Here is a 20,765-nt window from a genome sequence, read left to right on the forward strand (position 1 = left end):
AACCTTAGTAGCCTAATTCCTTCCAAGTAAGATGGAGGAATTTGTAAACCTTATGGGTGGGAGTGGCATGAAGTGGGCACGCCTCCTAATCTGCCTAATTTTCACTCCTGTGCTGTTGCTAAAAGTGGGGTCAGGACAGGGGGTCAGTCATCTCGCCATAGGGAGAGACATGGGTCGCATTACAAAGGCAGCTAGGCCTTTGAAACTCCCCACCCTAGAATGTCCGTCCTGCCTGGGTGAGGTAGTAACACCTTCACCCAGTGCAGGCTTTTGTCTCAGGTCGTCAAGAGCGCAGGCTCTTGCCTTGGGGACCAGAAACGCATCTGTGGTGGATTAACTGGTCAGGGCCAGTCATTCGGCACACTGGTAGTTGGTAGGTGACCAGGGGGCACCACTAAGGTTTCCTCTGTGTGCATTTATTAATAAATCCATCACTGAATTCAGTGAAGGTTTATTATTATGAGATATTTGAGAGCAAATATCCCACGGTTCAGAGAAGTCATCATGTAGCTTGTGAACTCGTAATGACCTGTGTCCAGCACATGTATTTAAAATGGCTTGCCTCTTCACTTACTATTGCGACACAGCAGTGGCATATCTGCTTGTGTATGTATGCCCTGATATACCCTTCTCTATGGGTGCCGTACACCTGGCACATGCAGTGGGGCCCTGGCACACAGGGGTGTGTGACAGGTTGTGTTTTCAGTTTAGCCTGCACCAACGCATGCAGTCAGCGATGGCAGCACTGTGTGGGTTTGGTGTGGATTCCTTGGGGGTAGCACAACTGGTGCTGCAGCCCTCAGGGACCTTCCTTAGTACCCCTAGCCCTAGGTACCAGTGATACCATTTACTAGGAACTTACAATGGGTGCTAAAATGTGTGCCAATTTTAAAAGACAGCTGTACAGTTTTGGGGAAAGAGATCTGGCACTGGGGACCTGGTTAGCTGGGACCCAGTGCACTAACAGTCGAAGCCACATCAGAAACCAGCCAAAACTTGGGGGGCTAACCATGCCAAAAATGGTGCATTCCTGCAAATTTAGATACCAAGATTCAGAATCAGGTAAGTACTTTTCAGGGGATGAATTTTTATATGTTTAAAAGCTGACACAGTGCAATTTCTGGAGCAGTAATGTTATTCTTTGGGGGAAAACATGTATTGCATTCGGGCACTTGTCAGTGACTTAAACATCTGATCTTCAGGACCTTAGGTTAGTATGCAGCAAGGTCCAAGGCCACACCAACAGGTCACCTCGGGGAGGCTCTGGGGCATCTGGGTGCTTAGGTGTGTTAAGGTGGCCCATTCACTTCAGTGGAGATCGGTCCGTTTGTTAGGAGGCTGGAAGCAGGGACTCTTGGCCAGTCTGGGGGAACTAACGGGGGCTCAACCCTTGAGAGCTTCGAGCACATAGGGACAACTTTGGTCCACTTCTCCTCGGACTGGGGGATTCGGGTTCAGTGGTGTCTTTTGGCATTGGGTTGGTTTGCTGGAGTCAGTGGTTGTTCGAGGGGGCCTGCAGAAAGAGACTGCAAGTGGTGACTGGAAATCCATTTTGGCCTGACCCAAGGGTGTGCTTGGCTCTTGTGGCTCTCAGGACCTAGTGGGCACCATCACCTCCCTAGGGCTGTGGAGCACAGGTTCAAAGGCACTTTGAGGTTTTGGGTGGTGACGGTCAGGGACTCTCTTTGTCTTAAGCTTCACTGAAGGGGGGCAAACAGGATAGCTGGGCAGTCCTGACATGGGTCCCACTGTTCCTGAAGTCCCTTGACATGATAATTGATTTTCCTCAGCTATGGTATCTGGGCTGTACACAACAAGCCTTGGCTGCTGCAAGGGGTCTGGTACCCCGGATGTTGGTGCTGTGTGATTCAGATTGGTCATGACATCCCCACGCTTGGAGGGAGGACAGGGTGGACCTGTGGAAGCTCAGTGATCTCTTCCTAGGTGACTGCTGCATTGGTAGTCCCGTTGAGCATTAGGATTGTGAACCGGACCTTGTTGCTTTAGGGGCCTGTGGTCTGTTTCTTCCCCAATAGTCGGGGGCAGCAGCCAGGCTGGCAGGGTTGGCGCCAAGTCAGTCGTTGCTCCTTTGTTCTCCATTCAGCACTCTTTGTCCACTTATCTTTGTCCTTCAAAATCTAAAGTCTTGGAATCAGGGTGTCCCCCAAGTACTCAATTTAGGAGTGTTAAGGGGAGATAAGGGTAGTAGCCAATGGGCTACTTTGGCTTGGGGTCACTACACCCCTTAAATGACCAGTTCCTGTGGGGAGTCGGCATCACCCTGTCCCAGAATTCCTAATTCCACTACTCACAAGATAGCAGAATTCCTAATTTCGTGGTCACTTCAGGCTACTCCCTTCTAGGGGTGTGCCCAGCTTAGAAGTGCAACACACCTCCTGACTAATTTTCTGCTGCTTTGGTGCCAGATGGCCTCAGGACAGGGAGCCACTTCTCACAAGTCTGAGGGAAGCGTGGGTCGCATATCAAAGGCAACAGGGACTTTGAATCCTGGGCCTTGGTATTCAGATTTACTAGCCATCAGGTCGGTCGAGATGATTACATCTTCTACGAGAGCAGGCATTGTTTCTGACCTCGGAGAGCAGATGCTCTGAACTCCAGGGGGCCAGAAACCTGTCTGTGTTGGCAGGCTGTTCAAAACCAGTCAGCCAGCACACCAGAGGACTGGTATTTTTCAGTGGTCATCTCTAAGGTGTGCCCTCAGAGTGTGTGTCATAATAAAACCAATATTGGCAATCAGTATTTTAAGATAAGATGTTTGATACCAAACAACAATATTTTCCTTGCAGCCCTTGCTTCACTTTCTGGGAGGAATACACAAAATCCAATTACACCCAGGAAGCCCACTGTAAATTTTTGGTTTAGCCTAGTGGTTCCTGAAGTTTTTCGATCCGTGACTCTCTTGACCTACTGACCATTGGCTGCAACTGCCCATTGTTACATTTTTGCAGAGGGAATGGAGGATGGAATTGTAAGCTCGACTTTGTGAGTACTTCCATTTTCTACCTGAAAATAATAGGGATGAAGCAGATGAAACTATTATAATTGTAGATGTAACAACATAAACCCAAAAAAAAAAAATTTCATTGGTTAAGTGAGAAACAATACTCCTCTTGCACTGGGGCTGCATATAGATTTTTAAAAACTATTCTTTGTTTTATAATTTTGCATCTAGCTGTAGTAGAATGCCAACTACACCAGTAGGTAAGACTACGTTACTAGCTGCACTGTCAAGAAAAGCTTTATCATAACAAAATGCTTTCATATGACTAAGGAAAGAAAGGGTTTAGCAGCAAGTGTCCACTAGCACAAAGGAAGTACTAAAAACCAATACATTTCCACAACCCACTATGAACTATCAGTCAAAGAGCACATTGTTCACATGCACATAAACTATTTCCTCTTTCATCAATGCTGGTTCAAATTGAGTTGTGATTTATTTTTTCAATAATAATACAAATGCTAGGAATTCATTTTGCCTGTACTCGGATACTCATGGGATGGCTGCTATAAAGTGTTTAACTCGCTTTGTAACATTCTAGCAGACTGCGATTGGAGTACTTGGTAATGTAGTCATTTATTCTTGTCTCCTTCATGGATAACAACATAATGCGTGGCACAACTTAAAGGGTTCATATTTAAAAAAAATAAAAGTAAAATAGACACGTTATCAAATATATATATATATTTTTATTGCAAGCAGATATGGTTGTCAAGTTTAAGTGGCAGCATGTTTTCTTATTTTTTCCTCTTTTTTTGTGGGATATCCGTGCAATATATATATTTTTTAACTTAACCATCATACCAGCTCGCCAAAGCAAGACCTGTAGGCTTTACCACTGCTTGTTTTAATGTGTGTTGCTTCTCTCATGCTCCATAGATATATGCTTTTTAAACTGAGTTGTGGCTCCTCCGAGCCCCACTTCCCCATACTCAGTGCTCCATTACTCCTTGCATTTACTAATTTTAAAACTCTGCGAAAGCGAGGGTTTGAAGCTGGTGGTGAGATGTCTGGTGACAAGGTGCCAGGATTTTTAAATGTGCATCAATGTTTGCAACAGCTGTGGTGTCATTTCGACTGAGCTCAAAGCCTTGCAGATCCTGGTTTACTGTTCTTTTTTCATTCTGAACAGACACACCACAGAGATTATGAAAAAAGCCAATGTAGAGGAGGGGAGGCCTGAAAAGGATAAGAATGAAACTTTCCTACTCTGAAGGGAACCATCCCTAAATATCAGTGTCATAAAGATTGGAATTTGTCAACAAAAGCCGTACATTTGCAGAAATAAGTATCTTTTGCTTTTTGGCCTGTGGTTGTTAAGCAGGTGACTCGGCGAGTTTGCAAGACTCTGTCAGAATGTGCTGTTCCTAGAAAAAGAAAAAGGACACACAGAAAATCTCAATGCAAGTACACAGAATTATTGACACCAGGGGCTCATAAAACGTATCCAGCAAACAGAAAGAAACACTGACGTAACTGATAAGACCACATAATTTGGCTGTTTTCTCGTTTGAAGTAAAGGGGGGGGGGGGCTCTAGTCTAGCACTTTCAGCCTTAAGTTTTTCTTTCACCTCTAACTGGTCAGTGGCCTCATCACAAGAAAGATATTGATAATTAGCAAATGGAGAAGATGTTTACAGTGTGCTGTTCGCGGTGCCCCTGGCTAGTTATGACTGCGCACAGGGGTGCCGCAGTGCACAGATTGGGAACCGTTCCCACTTGCTGGTTACTAGGGCGTAAGTGACAGCTTTTCTACTGTTGGTTGGAAGCCATTAGGAAGTCCTCCTCCGCATCTTCAGGGAATGTAAGCAGGATGCATTGACGGCGCTGACTTGTGTGGTCATGTCCTTTTGCTGTCAGTGATTATTCTTAGATTCCTTGTGTGGCTGCTGTGTATGGGTTGTGGGTCTGAGTTCATCCAGCAAACAGTTGGGAGTCCCAAGGTTAGGTGTTCTTGTTGAAGATCACTACTTCTGCCTTGTCAATGTTGAACTTGAGACAAGAGCCTTTCATTCAGTTTGCAGCTTCGGTCTTGCAGGTGTTGAATTTGTTTCTTATGTACGGGTTCTTATCTGAGAGGGAGAGTATGACTTGTATATAGTCTGTATAGAACAAGTTGTGGATGTGTGCTCGGATGATGTTGGCCAGAGGGATCATTTATGCGTTGAAGAGGATGGGGCTGCGCGATGAACCTTGATACTTGCGAGGAGTGGGGTGCCAGGCTGACAGCTTGTGTTCTATCTCTTAAGAAGGAGCAGATCCAGCAGAGATCGGGTCATTGGATTCCAGTCTTGGTCCAGTTACCTGATGATGAAGGGGTACAAGACTGTCAGTTGTTGCAGGTAGGCCCAGGAGAATGAGGGTCACCATGTCTCCCTTCAAGAGCCATGCAGATGATTGCTATGGCAGCAATGAGTGGTTACTATTTTATCTTTATAGACTCAGGGTTTTGGACTGTTGTCACCATGATTTTACAATGATTGACACCATACATTTGTGTGGCTTACATCCAAACTGATCTATTTCTACACCGTAATATGATCTTGAGGGAGTTTTATCCTTATAATTGTTGCGGATTTTAGTATTGCTGAGTCCTGCATTATGGTCTGTCTGCACCCATTAATCTGGGGTTTTGGAGGGGTGAAACCTTTACTCTAGGGATTGGGTTTATTCGTTACCCTGATCTTATTAGTTCTCTGGGCTCTACTTGACAGTGGTTTGTAACTGCTTTACAAAACTCCATTTCAAATTTAATAAAGAGAACTCAGCAAATAAATTTAATGATAATAAAAAGTGGACAGGAGTAAATAAAAATCGGGCAGGGGTACCCCTTGCCACCCCCAAGGAGAGGTGCTCCTTAAGGCTTTGGCAGAGCTCACATTTATTATACCACTTAATGGAATGACAAAACTACAAGAAGTGTTGTCCTTCAGAAGTATCTAACTAAGCACAGGACATATTTTACATGCGCAGCAGGATTATGAAAATAATGTCAGGTGCCTTTTGCTGAGACAGCTTCCTATTAGTGCATTAGGAGAGCCTAATGAAAGAGGTTACTGCAGATTTCCTGATTAAATGCTAAGAACTGGGTTGCTGCCACCAAGAGCAGTGGGTCGTTAGATGCGTCTTCAGTGGGAATGTTTCGAATGAACTAGTTCAAATTTCATTGGAAACAATGTACGTTCGTGAAATGCAGTGGGCTGCTCTAAAATGTAAATGACATTCCGCACAATCAATAGCTGATGGGGTCTAACCCAGAGCCCTCTCTTGATGTTGATCATTGTTGTGTTTGCGTGACCTCTGACAGATAACTAAAGCTGTCAAGCGGCAAACTAAAAAGACAAAAATTGACCACCTGTAAAATCAAATCTATAGGGGAGTGGTCTAGCCACGGACGAAGATGGCCACCTGAGAAGAGAGCTCCGCAGGGCGGCGGGACTGGAGCCGGGGAGGGGAGTGATGCGGGGACCTGGGACATTTTCACTGACGACGGAGGAGTGAACTGAGGATGCCGCCGTGGGAGGGGCGAACCCCGAGGACGAAGCAGATCTTGTAGACCCATGAATCCCAGCACTAAGGAATCGTGACGTGACCCCGGACCGCAGTCTCCCGCACTTAACGGCCTTGGGAGGGCCTGGAACGAAGTCGCACTGCTCTATCTTGCTGTGGCCCCTCCTCCCCTCACCGGCTCGCTACCCTGCTGCTGATACGGGGCCCACGGCGAGAGCTGGAGCAGCACTTTCCTGCGCCTCCCGCGCAATCTGTGCTATTCTGCCTGGTGCCGCCCCGGAGTGCTCGAGGTGGGGTCGGTGCCGGGAGCCACAGTACTTTTGCGCCCAGGAGAGATCGTGCGGCATGGAGAGGCTGGAGGCAGGCGGCGCCTACAACTGGTGCCTCACCCTCGTCCGCCTTTCTTCACTCGTCCTCTCCCTTCCCTGCTGGGTGGGGGGCTCCTTCCTTCTCCCCTCCCCCGGCAGTGACGGGGTCTTCCGCGCTACCCTGCACCACACAGGACAGGCCTGCCTGAGGAAAGGGGGGGCAGCGGCCAGACTGAGTGGACGACCTTCCTTCTTTCTTAGTATTTCACCACAGGGGGCCCATCTACCCTGACCAGGGCCAGCACGTCAGCCATAGGGGGCGCACCTACACACAATTAGCGTTGCCCAAAGGATCCTGGCCAAATGGTCCCCATCGAAGCGGGATACAGCATTGGGGGATAAGAGCTGAGAGACATTATCAGGACCAGAGCGGAGACCTCCCATCACAGGCGGAGACTGGTAACCCTACTGTGAGACCATTCCCTTGTCTGACCCTCTGCCCTCCCCCATTTGTCATCTAGACCCTTGAAGGGCACGTTGGCCATATTGGAAGCCTTCCATCTTACCACCGTTTATCGCCCATGTCCCCCTGCCTCCCTCTCTTCCCCCTCACTGGGCGCAACGGGTGGAGAGTGGTGTACAAATGACAGCCAGGAAATGACCCATGATGGACTGGGCAGGTTGGCTTCTCCATACGGGGTTCTCATACCCCTGAGCACAGAACAAGGAACTCCTTTTGCCAGCATACCCCCTACAGAAGCAGACAGACGCATACCTTTCACCGAGCTGAAACCTGTTTTTTCTTTGTGAGCACGGATTATGCTGCAAGTCCCGCCTGAGATGTGACAGCCACTAAGTGTCTGGCTGATAGGGCGGAGACCCTTCACCTCCTCTCCCCTTCATCTCGGTACGCAGACTATGCCCTACTTTACCCGTGGAGGTGGCCCGCTTGCGTCCCTGGCTTTGTTCAACACCGTACCTAGGCTCATTGGCGGGCCAGAGACGCCAGGTGGCAGGTCGGCGGCCAAGAACTCAGGCAAACCAGCGAGGCAGCTGCTCTTCTCCGAGGCCTTACTCCACTCAAAGACGTCACCCCCTGTCCCGGTGGCCCAACAGCCTGCCCGGATCCATACCATGTCGGACAACGATTAGGAGTCCACCATGGATCATATCCTCCAGGAGATATCAGCGGTAGGTCGTAGGCTGGAGGGGATGGACAATGCAATGGCCTCATTGACGGCAAAAGCAAAATCCATCCATCTTGACATTGCAGGCTTCCAGTCCCGTGTGATGGGTCTGGAACAAAGGGTGACAATGGTGGAAGCCCAAGCTGCCACCTCCCAGGACCGGGACCAGGAACTCCTGTACCTTCGCAGCAAACTGACCGACTAAGAAGACAGGAGCCGAAGAGATACCATTCGATTCTAGGGTTTCCTGAAGCAATCGAAGGCGAGGATATGCACTCGTTCTTGCTGGAGGCGTTGCCCAAACTCACAGGCATAACCTTCGACCCTCCCCTGGAGTTCCATAGGGCTCACAGGCTTGGCCCCAAGAACCCAGAGCGACTGCTCGCCCCTGCCTGATCATAGCCTGCCTTCTCCATCACACGCAAGCCCGACAGCTCATACAACGAGCACACTTACACGGGCCCTGTCAGATGGACGGCCAGGAGATCCGGACATCAGCGGACTTCTCCAAGGAAACCAGTGAGCGCAGGAGGACTTTTTTGGCCCTCTGCCCCAGACCACGCCAGATGGAGGTGAAATATGGCCTGTTCGAACCGGCGAGAATGTGGGTTACGAAAAACGGTGTGTCCCAAGACGTCTACGATCCGGAGGACCTACGCTCTTTCCTGGATAGCTTTCTCCCTATGGGCACATCTGCCCCGATTCCACCTCGAGACTCATCTGTGACAGATCAGACTACACTGCCTCAAAGCCCCGCCCCAGGAGGGTCGGGATCAGACCGCCGCCCTACAGTCTCCCACCCCAGAGGACGAGACTTGGAGCAACTCATGAACAGCCATGATGACAGAGGGCGGGTGCTACATGCGGAGGCTCCCCACACACAAGTGGCTGACAGGGTCAAGTCTTGCTTCCCTCTGAAGCCCCCTGCGGATACACCTTGACCTTGCTGCTTTCTGCTGGGCTGCAGGATGGTACGAGGGCAGAGACCCCTGTCACCCCCAGACTTGGAACAACAGACACTTCGCTGCTCTGATGTCTGGATGAGTATCGATTCACTTTGCCGTTTCCTGATGGTTGTGTGTAAGGAAATGCCTCCTTGGCAAGGTTACCCCCTATCTTTTTGCCTTTGCTGATGCTAAGTTTTGATTGAAAGTGTGCTGGGACCCTGCTAACCAGGCCCCAGCACCAGTGTTCTTTCCCTAAACTGTACCTTTGCTTCCACAATTGGCACAGCCCTGGCACTCAGATAAGTCCCTTGTAACTGGTCCCCCTGGTACCAAGGGCCCTGATGCCAGGGAAGGTATCTAAGGGCTGCAGCATGTCTCATGCCACCCTGTGGACCCCTCACTCAGCACATGCACACTGTCTCAAAGCTTGTGTGTGCTGGTGGGGAGAAAATGACTAAGTCGACATGGCATGCCCCTCAGAATGCCATGCCAACCTCACACTGACTGTGGCATAGGTAAGTCACCCCTCTGGCAGGCCTTACAGCCCTAAGGCAGGGTGCACTATACCACAAGTGAGGGCTTATGTGCATGAGCACTATGTCCCCACAGTGTCTAAGCAAAACCTTAGACATTGTAAGTGCAGGGTAGCCATAAGAGTATATGGTCTGGGAGTTTCTCAATATAAACTCCACAGTTCCATGATGGCTAGACTGAAATCTGGGAAGTTTGGTATCAAACTTCTCAGCACAATAAATGCACACTAATGCCAGTGTGCAATTTATTGTAACATACACCCAGAGGGCATCTTAGAGATGCCCCATGAATACCAATTCGACTTTGAGTGTAGGCTGACCAGTTTCTACCAGCCTGCCACACACCAGACATGTTGGTGGCCACATGGGGAGAGTGCCTTAGTTACTCTGTGGCCAGGAACAAAGCCTGCACTGGGTGGAAGTGCTTCTCACCTCCCCCTGCAGGAACTGTAACACCTGGCGGTGAGCCTCAAAGGCTCATGCCTTTTGTTACAGCGCCCCAGGGCATCCCAGCCATTGGAGACAGCTAGTGGAGATGCCGGCCCCTCTGGCCACTGCCCCCACTTTTGGCAGCAAGGCTGGAGGAGATAATGAGAAAAACAAGGAGGAGTCACCCATCAGTCAGTACAGCCTCTAAGGTGTCCTGAGCTGAGGTGACCCCTGCCTTTAGAAATCCTCCATCTTGAGTTTGGAGGATTCCCCCAATAGGATTACGGATGGGCTCCCCTCTCCACAGGGAAGCGGCACAAAGAGGGTGTAATCACCATCAAGGACAGTAGCCATTGGCTACTGCCCTCCCAGACCTAAACACACCCCTAAAGTTTGTATTTAGGGGCACCCCACATCCCAGGAAATCAGATTCCTGCAACCTGAAGAAACAAGAAGAACTGCTGACCTACAAGTCTGCAGAGAAGGAGGAAGACGACTGCTCAAAACCAGATACTTCTTTGCAACAAAGAAACAGCTTTCAAAGACTACACGTTTCCCGCCGGAAGCGTGAGACTTCACACTCTGCACCCGACGCCCCCGGCTTGAGATGCAGAGAACAAACACCACAGGGAGGACTCCCCGGCGACTGCAAACCAGTGAGTAACCAGAGATGGCCCACCTGAGCCCCCACAGCGATGCCTTCAGAGAGAATCCAAAAGCTCCCCCTAACCACAACTGCCTGTAACAAGGGACCCGATGCCTGGAACCAACACTGCACCTGCAGCCCCCAGGACCTGAGGGAACCGAACCTCAGCGCAGGAGTGAACCCCAGGCGACCCTCTGCCTTGCCCAGGGGGTGGCTGTCCCGAGAAGCCCCCCCTGTGCCTGCCTGCACCGCTGGAGCGACCCCCGGGTCCCTCCATTGAAACCTATACAAAACCCGACACCTGCTTCGCACACTGCACCCGGCCGCCCCTGTGCCACTGAGGGTGTTCTTTGTTTGCCTTCTCGTTTCCCCCTCCCCTCCCCCTTCCACCGGTGCTCTACAAAACCCCCCTGGTCTGCCCCCCAAGGACACAGGTACTTACCTGCTGGCAGACTGGAACCGGAGCACCCCTGTTCTCCATAGGCACCTATGCGTTTTGGGCACCTCTTTGACCTCTGCACCTGACCGGCCCTGAGCTGATGGTGTGGTAACTTTGGGGTTGCCTTGAACCCCCAACGGTGGACTGCCTATGCCCCAGGACTGAGATTTGTAAGTGTTTTACTTACCTCCTAATCTAACCTTTACTAACCTCCCCCTGGAACTATTGCTTTTTGCACTGTGTCCACTTTGAAAATAGCTTATTGCCATTTTTACAAAGACTGTACATGATATTGTTTTCATTCAAAGTTCCTTAAGTATCTAAGTGAAGTACCTTACATTTAAAGTATTAATTGTAAATCTTGAACCTGTTATTCTTAAAATAAACAAAAAAGAAAATATTTTTGTCAATATAAAAACCTATAGGTCTTTGAGTGTGTGTTCCTCATTTATTGCCTGTGTGTGTACAACAAATGCTTAACACTACCCTCTGATAAGCCTACTGCTCGACCACACTGCCACAAAATAGAGCATTAGAATTATCTACTTTTGCCACTATCTTACCTCTAAGGGGAACCCTTGGACTCTGTGCACACTATTTCTTACTTTGAAATAGTATATACAGAGCCAACATCCTACATTGGTGGATCAGCTTTGGGGTCTAAGACTTTGCATTTGCTGGACTACTCAGCCAATACCTGAGCACATGACTAAATTCCAAAAATTGTCATTAGATACAGATTTTTGCAAATTGAGCTATTTTTCTAAATTTGTAAAAGTCCTGCTAGGGCTTTGTGTAAGTCCCTGTTAGCATTTCTTTTAGAGTTTAAATGTTTTGTAAAAGCTTGGATTAAGTTCTAAAAATAGTTTTAGATTCTTAAAAAGTATCCCAACTTTTAGAAAAATAATGTCTAGCACAGAAGAGATGGTGAAACTCAACCTCACCCCTTACCTGCATCTCAGGAGCTCAGAGTTAAGGACTATCTGTAAGATAAAAAATATAAAAACTGGATCAAACCCTACCAAAGTACAGCTCCAGGAGCTTTACACAACAGCAAAAAAGGTTACTACATACTACCCTAGCAACAGCAAAAATATGTATCCTACGGCACTGTAGATCTGTCACCTCCCCCACGCCTGAAGAATGGATAGTGGCGATGATTACCATAGCTAAACATGAGAGAATCATTTATAGTCTTCAAGACCAGGCTGCCATCTTTACCCAGGTGTGGGCACCCTTGCTTTCAAAAGGCCTGACATGCCGTCACCAGTCTCCAGCTAATTCCCCATGCGTTTCACTCCCCTCCCTGCCCCCTTTTTTTTATTTTCTTTTCTTTTTCTTCCGACTTTCATTTCTTCTCCTTCCTCCCTTCTTCACACCCTCCCCCCTTCTCTCCCTTCCCCCCCTTTTCCTCCATCTCAGAGACACTGCAATTGCTCACCTGACCTCCTCTACCCCCATCCCTCCCCCGTTTCCCCCCCATACTTTACCCACTCCCTCTTCTGTCTCTAAGGCACCAGGTCCCCCCTCCGTCTCTCCCTCTCTTCCTGTCCCTCTTCCTCACCTCTAGTCCCCACCTTCCCACTTCCCCCAGCCCTTGAACAAGCTGGAGATGCATCACCTCTTCCTGCAGATGCCTCCATAGATTTCTCTCCAGGGACAACTGGGAGTCAGATCACTGTCTCCATTTGCCTTTGAATGTGCCTTACCAGGCAGGCTCAGACATGAGGTATCTCATACTTGCTCTGCAGAGCCCCCGCTCATATAAACTTCTTCCAGTGGGAGAGATACCGCATAGGAGCTCAATGGTCATGCACGGCAGACTCATTTCAGACCGTGATCCAATCATGCTGGCTGGCTGGCATACCCCCTAGCGGTTACCTGGCCTAAAGCATGTGCTCCCTCTTTGCCTTTTATTTTGGATAGCAATGTGGGGAACTTGTGATCTTGCCCCTTGTTTATCTTTATTTTTACCTTTGTTCATTGCTACTATGTAACGATATACTCGCATTGACATTCATACATAATAAAACAATTACAACACAAAAAAAAAAAAATCAAATGAATATTTTTTAACTAACCATCTACAGAAATCTTGGATGATGGTGAGTATTGATCGTACTGCAATACCTTTTTGATTCAGCATAGCGTAGCATCCTTTTTTATGGTTCTTAAAAAGGCACAAAATGATGCCAGAATGTGGCCTTTATTTAAAAAAAACAAGCTATTTTACCGGAATCTTTGCAAACAATCTTTTATGAGGAAAATGGTGCAAAATTAGTCTTGTATTTAAAAAGTAAGCTATTTGACTGAAATTATGCTGAAAAATAAAATACAAAATCTTAGCACTTGATTGTGAAACTGTTTTTAAGGAGTACATTTGTAATGTAGCATTCTTTCATGTATAGAAGCTCTTATGGCACTGCATCTTTCAACCCCGTTGACAATGTCTATATGTTGCGACCAGTGCTTTAAATGGGCCGGTACTCTCCGGTACTGAGTACCGGCACTTTTTTATTTTGAGATGGAGAGTACCGGCTTATCTCAAGAAAAACGTAATACTTTTAATTGGAGGGTACCGGCACTTCTCAGAAACAAGCAGGTACTCTATTACAGAGTACCTGCACTTCTATTTTTCCATTTAAAGCACTGGTTGCGACACAGACAGAATTTAAACAGTTTTATCTGCTTTGTATTGTAAATTAAAATATTCTTAGACCTTTTATATTTTCTTGCAGGTAAGCGTGGTGCTTTCTTTCCCAGCTGTGCAGTGCCAAGACTTTTCAGGAACAAGTCTTTGCACAGGCGATCTTCATCTCTTTCGGATTGTTACAATGGCACACATTGTGCAGATTCTGCTGACCTCATCTGCAGGTGATTTTATTTGCTTGATTTACTTAATATTCCCATTGCCCCTAATGTGTCTGTTCTCAGCATAAAAAATCGTAGAATTTATGTTTTGAAATCAGTCATTTTATAGAACTTAAATGCCACATTGCTGCAAACACTGATTTGTTGAAATGGATTTAAATAAGTATCACAGAAACGATTTCTCAAATATCATCCTTTAGGTATTTACTGTTGACATTTTTGAAAGTAGACAAATCAGGGGTCACTAAAGCCACAGTATCCTCATAGATATTATTTCAGCAATATTTTTAGTGTGTGTATTCCAAAAAAGTTCTGATTTCATAATCTTGCTGAATTTCTGCAGGTCCTTCGTAAGTATTTTTTTTTTTAATTAGAAGACTTCTAAAGGGTACTTCGGTGTCATGAGGCATCCAGGCACTACAAAGTTAGGTTATAGAGGAAACCGCAGATAGCAAATAAAAACTGAAACAAAAAAAAAGTTTATAGATCCGAGTCTATTGTATATAAAAAAAAAAACATGTTAAATATTTTCCTAATTTAGAATCAGTGGTTTCTGTTTAGAAACGTGTTTTCTCAGTATCTCTATCAGGGAGGTTATTGGGGACTAGTGAACTTGGAATCGAATAGGCCCCAAACACCTTTAAATACTTATGGGTACATGTCTAGCATGAATTAGATGACCTTCGAGAAGGAAATCTGGGGGCGTTGAGGTCACTTAAGCGTAGCATACATATTGTTGTGGTTTTCCCTGTGCCTGCTGACCATGGTGCATATGCCCCTGACCAAGATGGTCTTTTTTGCCTAGACTATTATATTCTTTATATTTTCTTTTTACGCTAATCTACCTGGTTGTGTTCTGGCTCCTAGTTTAAGAAATGTTCCCTGATCAGAGAATTGATATGGGATGGTGGTCTGGGAAGTTCTTGACACAAGAATCTTTAACTTCTGTGTTCTAATATTTATGGTGGGTAGACATGGAGGACCCCCAGCAACTTGTGATTTTACAATAATGGTGACAGTGGGGGCTAGCGGCCACTTCGTGACCTGGCTCTATAAAGCATTAAACAAGATGGAGGGTAGAAGCTTAGACAGAGTTAAGACAAGGTGGGAGGCTGACTTGGGGAACAAAATCGGAGAGAGGGACTGGAATGGGATAGTAGCTTACCCTCTGAAGGTTTCCAGGAATACTTGAGTAAAGTTTATCCAGTTCAACTATACACACTAGTCTTAACTCACCCCTTGTAAGATAACTGAAATATATAGGACTTGCCCTAGACTTCTTCCACATGGTTTGGGCATGCTGTCAGATGGGGTTTTTGGTCACCCAACTACCGGGCAGTAACCTAGACAGAGAAGTGTTATGTACTCCGGGGTGTGCCTGTTCTAAGACTTCCGCCATTGATTTTAGGCAAAAGATTGGACGCTATTTACTGGAAAGCTGCAGGGGGGCCTGGGTATGACAGGTGGCTGAAGAATCCAATGCATTTAGGCATTGCTCTTGTTGCACTGTGAAGCCAAATCCACTTTGGTTCTGTTGCACCACAAGTTTCTGGGTCCAACAGTGAAGTCACTGCTGTTTGAAGCCTTTCAAGAGTCCATGCTATACATTTTCAACACACTTCTGGCTCCCTCTGGTGTGCTTTTAATCCAGTGATCCACCTGGGACTCCAGTCGGATCCGTCCTCTACACTGTCTGTGTCACTTACTCCCACTTCAGGTTCTGCACTGGTGTTGGTGCTGACTTCGGGTCCAATGCTGAAACCTGCTCTGGTCCCTTGGACTTAAGCTCTGGCACTGACACCGAAGGAGGTGTCGCAACATATCATGGTATCAGACCAAGGCTGTGCCGAGCACGTTATCTGCAAAAAGAACAATTGATGGACGGAATGCTGAACAATCTCAAACATTCACCCCCCAGTATACAGATCTGGGCCTAAATCCATTGTTTTTGTTTTTTTTGCTACCCATGCCATTCCAGTTTGGACCCAGCCATATGCAAATAAGTCTTGATCCTGTTCCCCATGGGAACAGTCCAGCCTGAACTGCCATGCCAGGCCTTCACAGGTCTTCACTGGACTGGAAACAAGCATCCTGGGACCGGTTTCGGGTTATCACCCCTCCTCAACCAGGCTAGCTTGGCTCCAGTGGCATTGGGAGCATGGGACCCACGTCTGGGCATACCCATCCCATTTAGGGCAACAATTGCAAAAAGAACAAGTGATGGATGGAATGCTGAACAATGTCAAACATTCACCCCCATTACAGGGATCTGGGCCTAAATCCATAGTTTTTTGGCTACCCATGCGATTCCAGTTTGGACCCAGCCATATGTAAATCAGTCTTGACCCTATTCCCCATGGGAACAGTCCAGCCCGAACTGCCAGGCCAGGTCTTCACTGGACTGGAAACAAGCATCCTGGTACTGGTTTCGGGGTATCACCCTGCCTCATCCAGGCTAGCTTGATTCCATTCCAGTTTGGACCCAGCCATATGCAGATCAGTCTTGGCCCTGTTCAGGCTGGACTGCTCCCATGAGGAACAGGGTCAAGACTGATTTGCATATAGCTGGGTCCAAACTGGGGTGGCATGGTGAGCAAAATAACAATGGATTAAACTCAGATCTGTGACTGAGGTGAGCGTTTGAAAAGTTTCAACACTCTGTCCATCATTCTTTTGTGTTGCTAAAGTTGCCCTAAGTGGGAAAGGTATGCCCAGGCGTGGGCCCGTGCTCACTGTGCCACTGGATTCTAGCTACCCTGGCTGATGAAGGGGGATACCCTGAAACAGGTCCCAGGATGCTTGTGTCCAGTCAAAGGAGGACCTAGCCTTGACAGTTCAGGCTGGACTGCTCCCAGGGGGAACAAGGTCAAGACTGATTTGCATATGGCTGAGCCCAAACTGGGGTTGCATGGTGAGCAACAGAACAATGGATTAAACCCAGATCTGTGACTGGAGTGACTGTTTGAAAAGTTTCAGCGCTCCGTCCATCCTTTTGGGTGGCTAAAACCTGATCTGGTGCAGCCAATTTGCAGTCCCTCAGATTCAGACACTATTACATTACTGCGCAGTGGCCTTTCAACACCAATGAAACCTTCTGGCTCTGACTCCAACCAGAGCTAGCCATATGGAGACAACAGTGGACACAATAGGGAAGAGTTTACCTTACCTTATCATGAAGTCTATTTGTATATGGGCCAACAAGCGACCATTGTGGTGAGTATCTCTGTGGTTCTTAACCTGTGCTCTGTGGGCTTTTGGGGGGTCTGCAGCATTTACTCAGGGGGCCCGCAGACCCCTATGACCTCTAACCATAATTTTTTGTCAATGTTCATAAGCATTTTGAGCTAAGCAGCTGTATAAAATGGTCCTTTCTATGAGGATCTGCTTCTTAATAAAAACAATAGTGAATTTCTTATGATTTTCTAGAAAATCATATGCATTTGCACACTTGGAGAGCCATTGTTCTAAGCACCCAGTGATCTGCACATGTATACAAAGGTCAACTGCTTAATGCACTCCTCCATGCTGCATTTACTCCATCCACTGTTTTACTTGAGTAGGCACCTCCAACACCTACCATCCATTGACTAATAAAGGGGCATGCCTGCACTTCAGCTAAATGAGTGCCACTTTCCAGTAGTAACTTACTCTAGCAAAATTAGCACCTGGTCTAGCTTTTAGGCAATCACTATCTTTGTCTCCATTTGACACAAAAAGCCTGCATAGTCTCCAGCTTTGTCCATGCTTAAGCTTCATTGCTAACTTGTCTGTCCGAGGCCAGTGTCAATCCAGCTACACTTATGCATAAAGCTCTGATTTCGCGTAATTATCTTTTGATTTCGAATTACAACCTGCGTCTTATATCTCTGTGATTTATCATATACATGTTTGCTTAATTGTTTGTGCATTATTGTTGAGGTACAGATAGTAGAAATGACTTGGGCATCTTTGGTTTCCAGTTGTGCTTCAGCGGGGTCCACAGAAGTCAAAAGGTTGGGAACAAGAGGGGATAACTCACCTGATAAATGAATGGTTTCCCCCTCAAGTCAGCAACTGAATCTTTTGCTACTGGTATTAAGATGTCTGCTGATGCCCTTGATCTCCCCTCCCACCATAGCCTGGCTATGCACCAAACGAACCACTCCAGCCCTTCGATGAGGCACACCCTTATATGGTTTTGAGCACTTGGACAAACAGTGTTCTGGCCTCCAGTCAATCAACAGGCCACCCTTTGTCATATACAAACTTCAGGTGACCCTGATTTCCTAACCCAGCATCCAACTGCACAAAGTGGTGAAGGCATCCACTGGCAGAGTCAACACTAAAGCCTTTCAAGCTACTCCTGTCGCGTTAGCTCTCATTGCACCAATAAGGCTGCTAGATTTGGGCTGCAGCACACCTGAATTGTGGGGAACTCAGTCGAGTCCCACACCATGTGACAACTGTTGGACTAATCCGTTTCCGGCCAGCTAGCAGCACCTCTTCTCTGCCCAACAGCAGGGATGATTTGTGGCAACCGGGCGCATGACATTATGACTTCTCAGGGAAATCGTGAGGGATCAGATCTCATCCTTTTCTCTCAGCTGCATTCGCCTCACCCATGCAAAGACAAACAGAAGCAGGGAATGGTAAGATTTACTGAATCAGCTGCATCTTGGATAGAATAGCGTGAAATGCTAGGATGATGAATCACATTAGATGCAAAATGGTGACATGAAAAGTGAAACACAAAAGTTCCACGATACTGTCACTATGCACGATACATGTGATTCCTACCTACGCTGCTAATGTTCTATGTTACAGCATAGCAGAATAAGCCCTAATCCCCCCATCAGGATTCCCCCGGGAAAACATAATCCCCCCATAACCGAGTATGGTAGTAGTGGAGAAGTCTGTTGTCTGTAGAGATCCCCATGTAGGCCAGGAACCGGTAGTCTCAGCAAGCAGCTGTAAAGAAGTCAGACAGCATGCAGTCGTGCTCATCTGTCTGGAACCTCCCTCTAACGTGTATGGGACAGAGAGATATTTTTATAATAAAACAACTAATTTCCTGAGAAATTGTTCCCAAGTAAAAATACATAGCTTTCGGTGAAATGTAAGAGATGCAGTGTGCCACTTCTGCAGATAATCCTATCTAGTTGTAGCCTTGGAAAAAGCACAGAGTAAAATTAATGTCATGCTAAGAAATGTAAAAATAAAACATCATCATAAAATGTGGCTGATTATAAAACAATAAAATGAAATGTTACTAAGCTAAAGGGCACAGGCAGCAGGCCTAGTTGCTAAAAAAAAAAAACATGCCCTCAAAAATCACTAAAATGGCTCTACAGCACTCCTGATCAAAAGTCCAAACATATGGAAACATTTGGCAAAATAATGTTCTCCTCTGCCAGCCTTGCCGTGAGGTCGGTCAACACCAGCTGCCTTGTTGGATGTTACACCCACGCCTTTTGGGACATGGTTGGTGAGATTTTACCTGCAGTCCCAGAAGACTTACAGGCTGTCTTTGCCCAAACCATTCAGGGTGGTCAGGATGTGTCTAAGAAAGTCATCCGCTTGGGCATAGAAACCATTGATTGTCTAGATAGATCTATTGGGACAAGCATGGTGCTCCAGAGCTATGCATGGATGATATTAGCAGGCTTCTCTGGGGGACGTCCAGCCATCCTTAATTGACATACTCTTCGGTTCTGCCTGTTTGGCAAAAAGGCGACTCTACCCTAGAGAGCTAAGAAGAGGCATGCATTTTGAGCCTTTTGGCACCATTACAGCAATCCCCAGAATAGTCTGCTCTTTTAGGGAATGTGCCAGGTGTAGAAGGCTGGCTCAGTTTCTGGTGTACACCTATGGTGTGGCACCCTATACCGAGTCAAGGCAACCCTGAGTGATAGTGAATAGGTGTCCAGATAGCAAATGCTCTCTAGGGGAAGCTGAGGCGACAGCTGAAGCTTATCCCAGAGGAATGTAAAGCACTTGCACTACCACAGTGGTCAGGCAGTGACTTACTCACAAGGAAGAACCACACCATTGTTGTAAAAAAATAAAGGATTCTTTATTACAGCGCTACTAATAAACCAGCATTGGTATTTCTACATTTGGCGATATCTACACACATAAAATGTACAGGCCCCTATGGGGGGCTGGGGGGGAGGGGGGGGTAAACCATATACTAAGAAAGTGGAATGCGAAATAGTGAACCCAACCACAGTTAGCTTGGAGCTGGGGGTAGATGAAAACACCAGTGGTAAGTATGGTATGTGTCCTCAGCGACCAGGTGCAAGGTAGTTACCGACCCAGTCGTCCCATAGACTAACACAGGGAGTAGTGGTCGGAGTTTGTGTGATTCAGGACCTTTCCCAGTGGACCCCAAGGAAACCAACAGACAAGTGGAAGGTGGGAGAGTGCCCCCATACCGGGGATATCCAGGAGACAGGAGTGCCTACAACAGGGACCCGGATGCAGAGGGGAGAATGGACTCTCTCTGAAGTCCGTGGAGCCTTGGATTATGGAGCTGCTGTCATGACCCGTGGACCAAGCCGGTGGAATCCAGGGACAGATTCTGGGTGTGGAAAACCTGAAAAGGAAAGGGACAGAGTCCAGCACCCTTGGAGGTGCACAAGTGGGGCAGGTGGCAATGCCTATCCTCCTAGAGGTGAAGTTCCTGCAAGTCGGTGGAGGAAGAAGTCCAGCTGCAGGGTCCCAGGAGTCACCTGCGAGCTTTCCTACAACGGTCACCTGATTGCAGGAGGGTTAGTGACTAGTCAGATCACCAACAAGCACTGGCAAATGCAGGCAGGAGCTGAAGATGAATTTGCAGAGTTTTAGGAAGCAGCGAGGTCCAGGAGACTTCACCCTTGAGGGGAGCAGTCAGGGCTG

At 47.3% G+C, this 20,765-nt stretch overlaps 1 protein-coding gene across 3 annotated transcripts in view; it reads left to right on the forward strand.

The window, feature by feature from the left end:
* UBR2 (ubiquitin protein ligase E3 component n-recognin 2) overlaps positions 1–20,765 on the forward strand; it is a 1,248,744-nt gene that overhangs the window by 993,336 nt on the left and 234,643 nt on the right. For all 3 annotated transcript variants that reach the window (XM_069233963.1, XM_069233965.1, XM_069233964.1), the window contains exon 39: positions 13,757–13,892. In XM_069233963.1, coding sequence (XP_069090064.1) covers positions 13,757–13,892 — 136 coding nt within the window. The remainder of the gene's footprint in view (positions 1–13,756; positions 13,893–20,765) is intronic.

This window comes from Pleurodeles waltl, chromosome 5 (genome assembly GCF_031143425.1).
Source record: "Pleurodeles waltl isolate 20211129_DDA chromosome 5, aPleWal1.hap1.20221129, whole genome shotgun sequence".
NCBI classification, from domain to species: Eukaryota; Metazoa; Chordata; class Amphibia; order Caudata; family Salamandridae; genus Pleurodeles; species Pleurodeles waltl.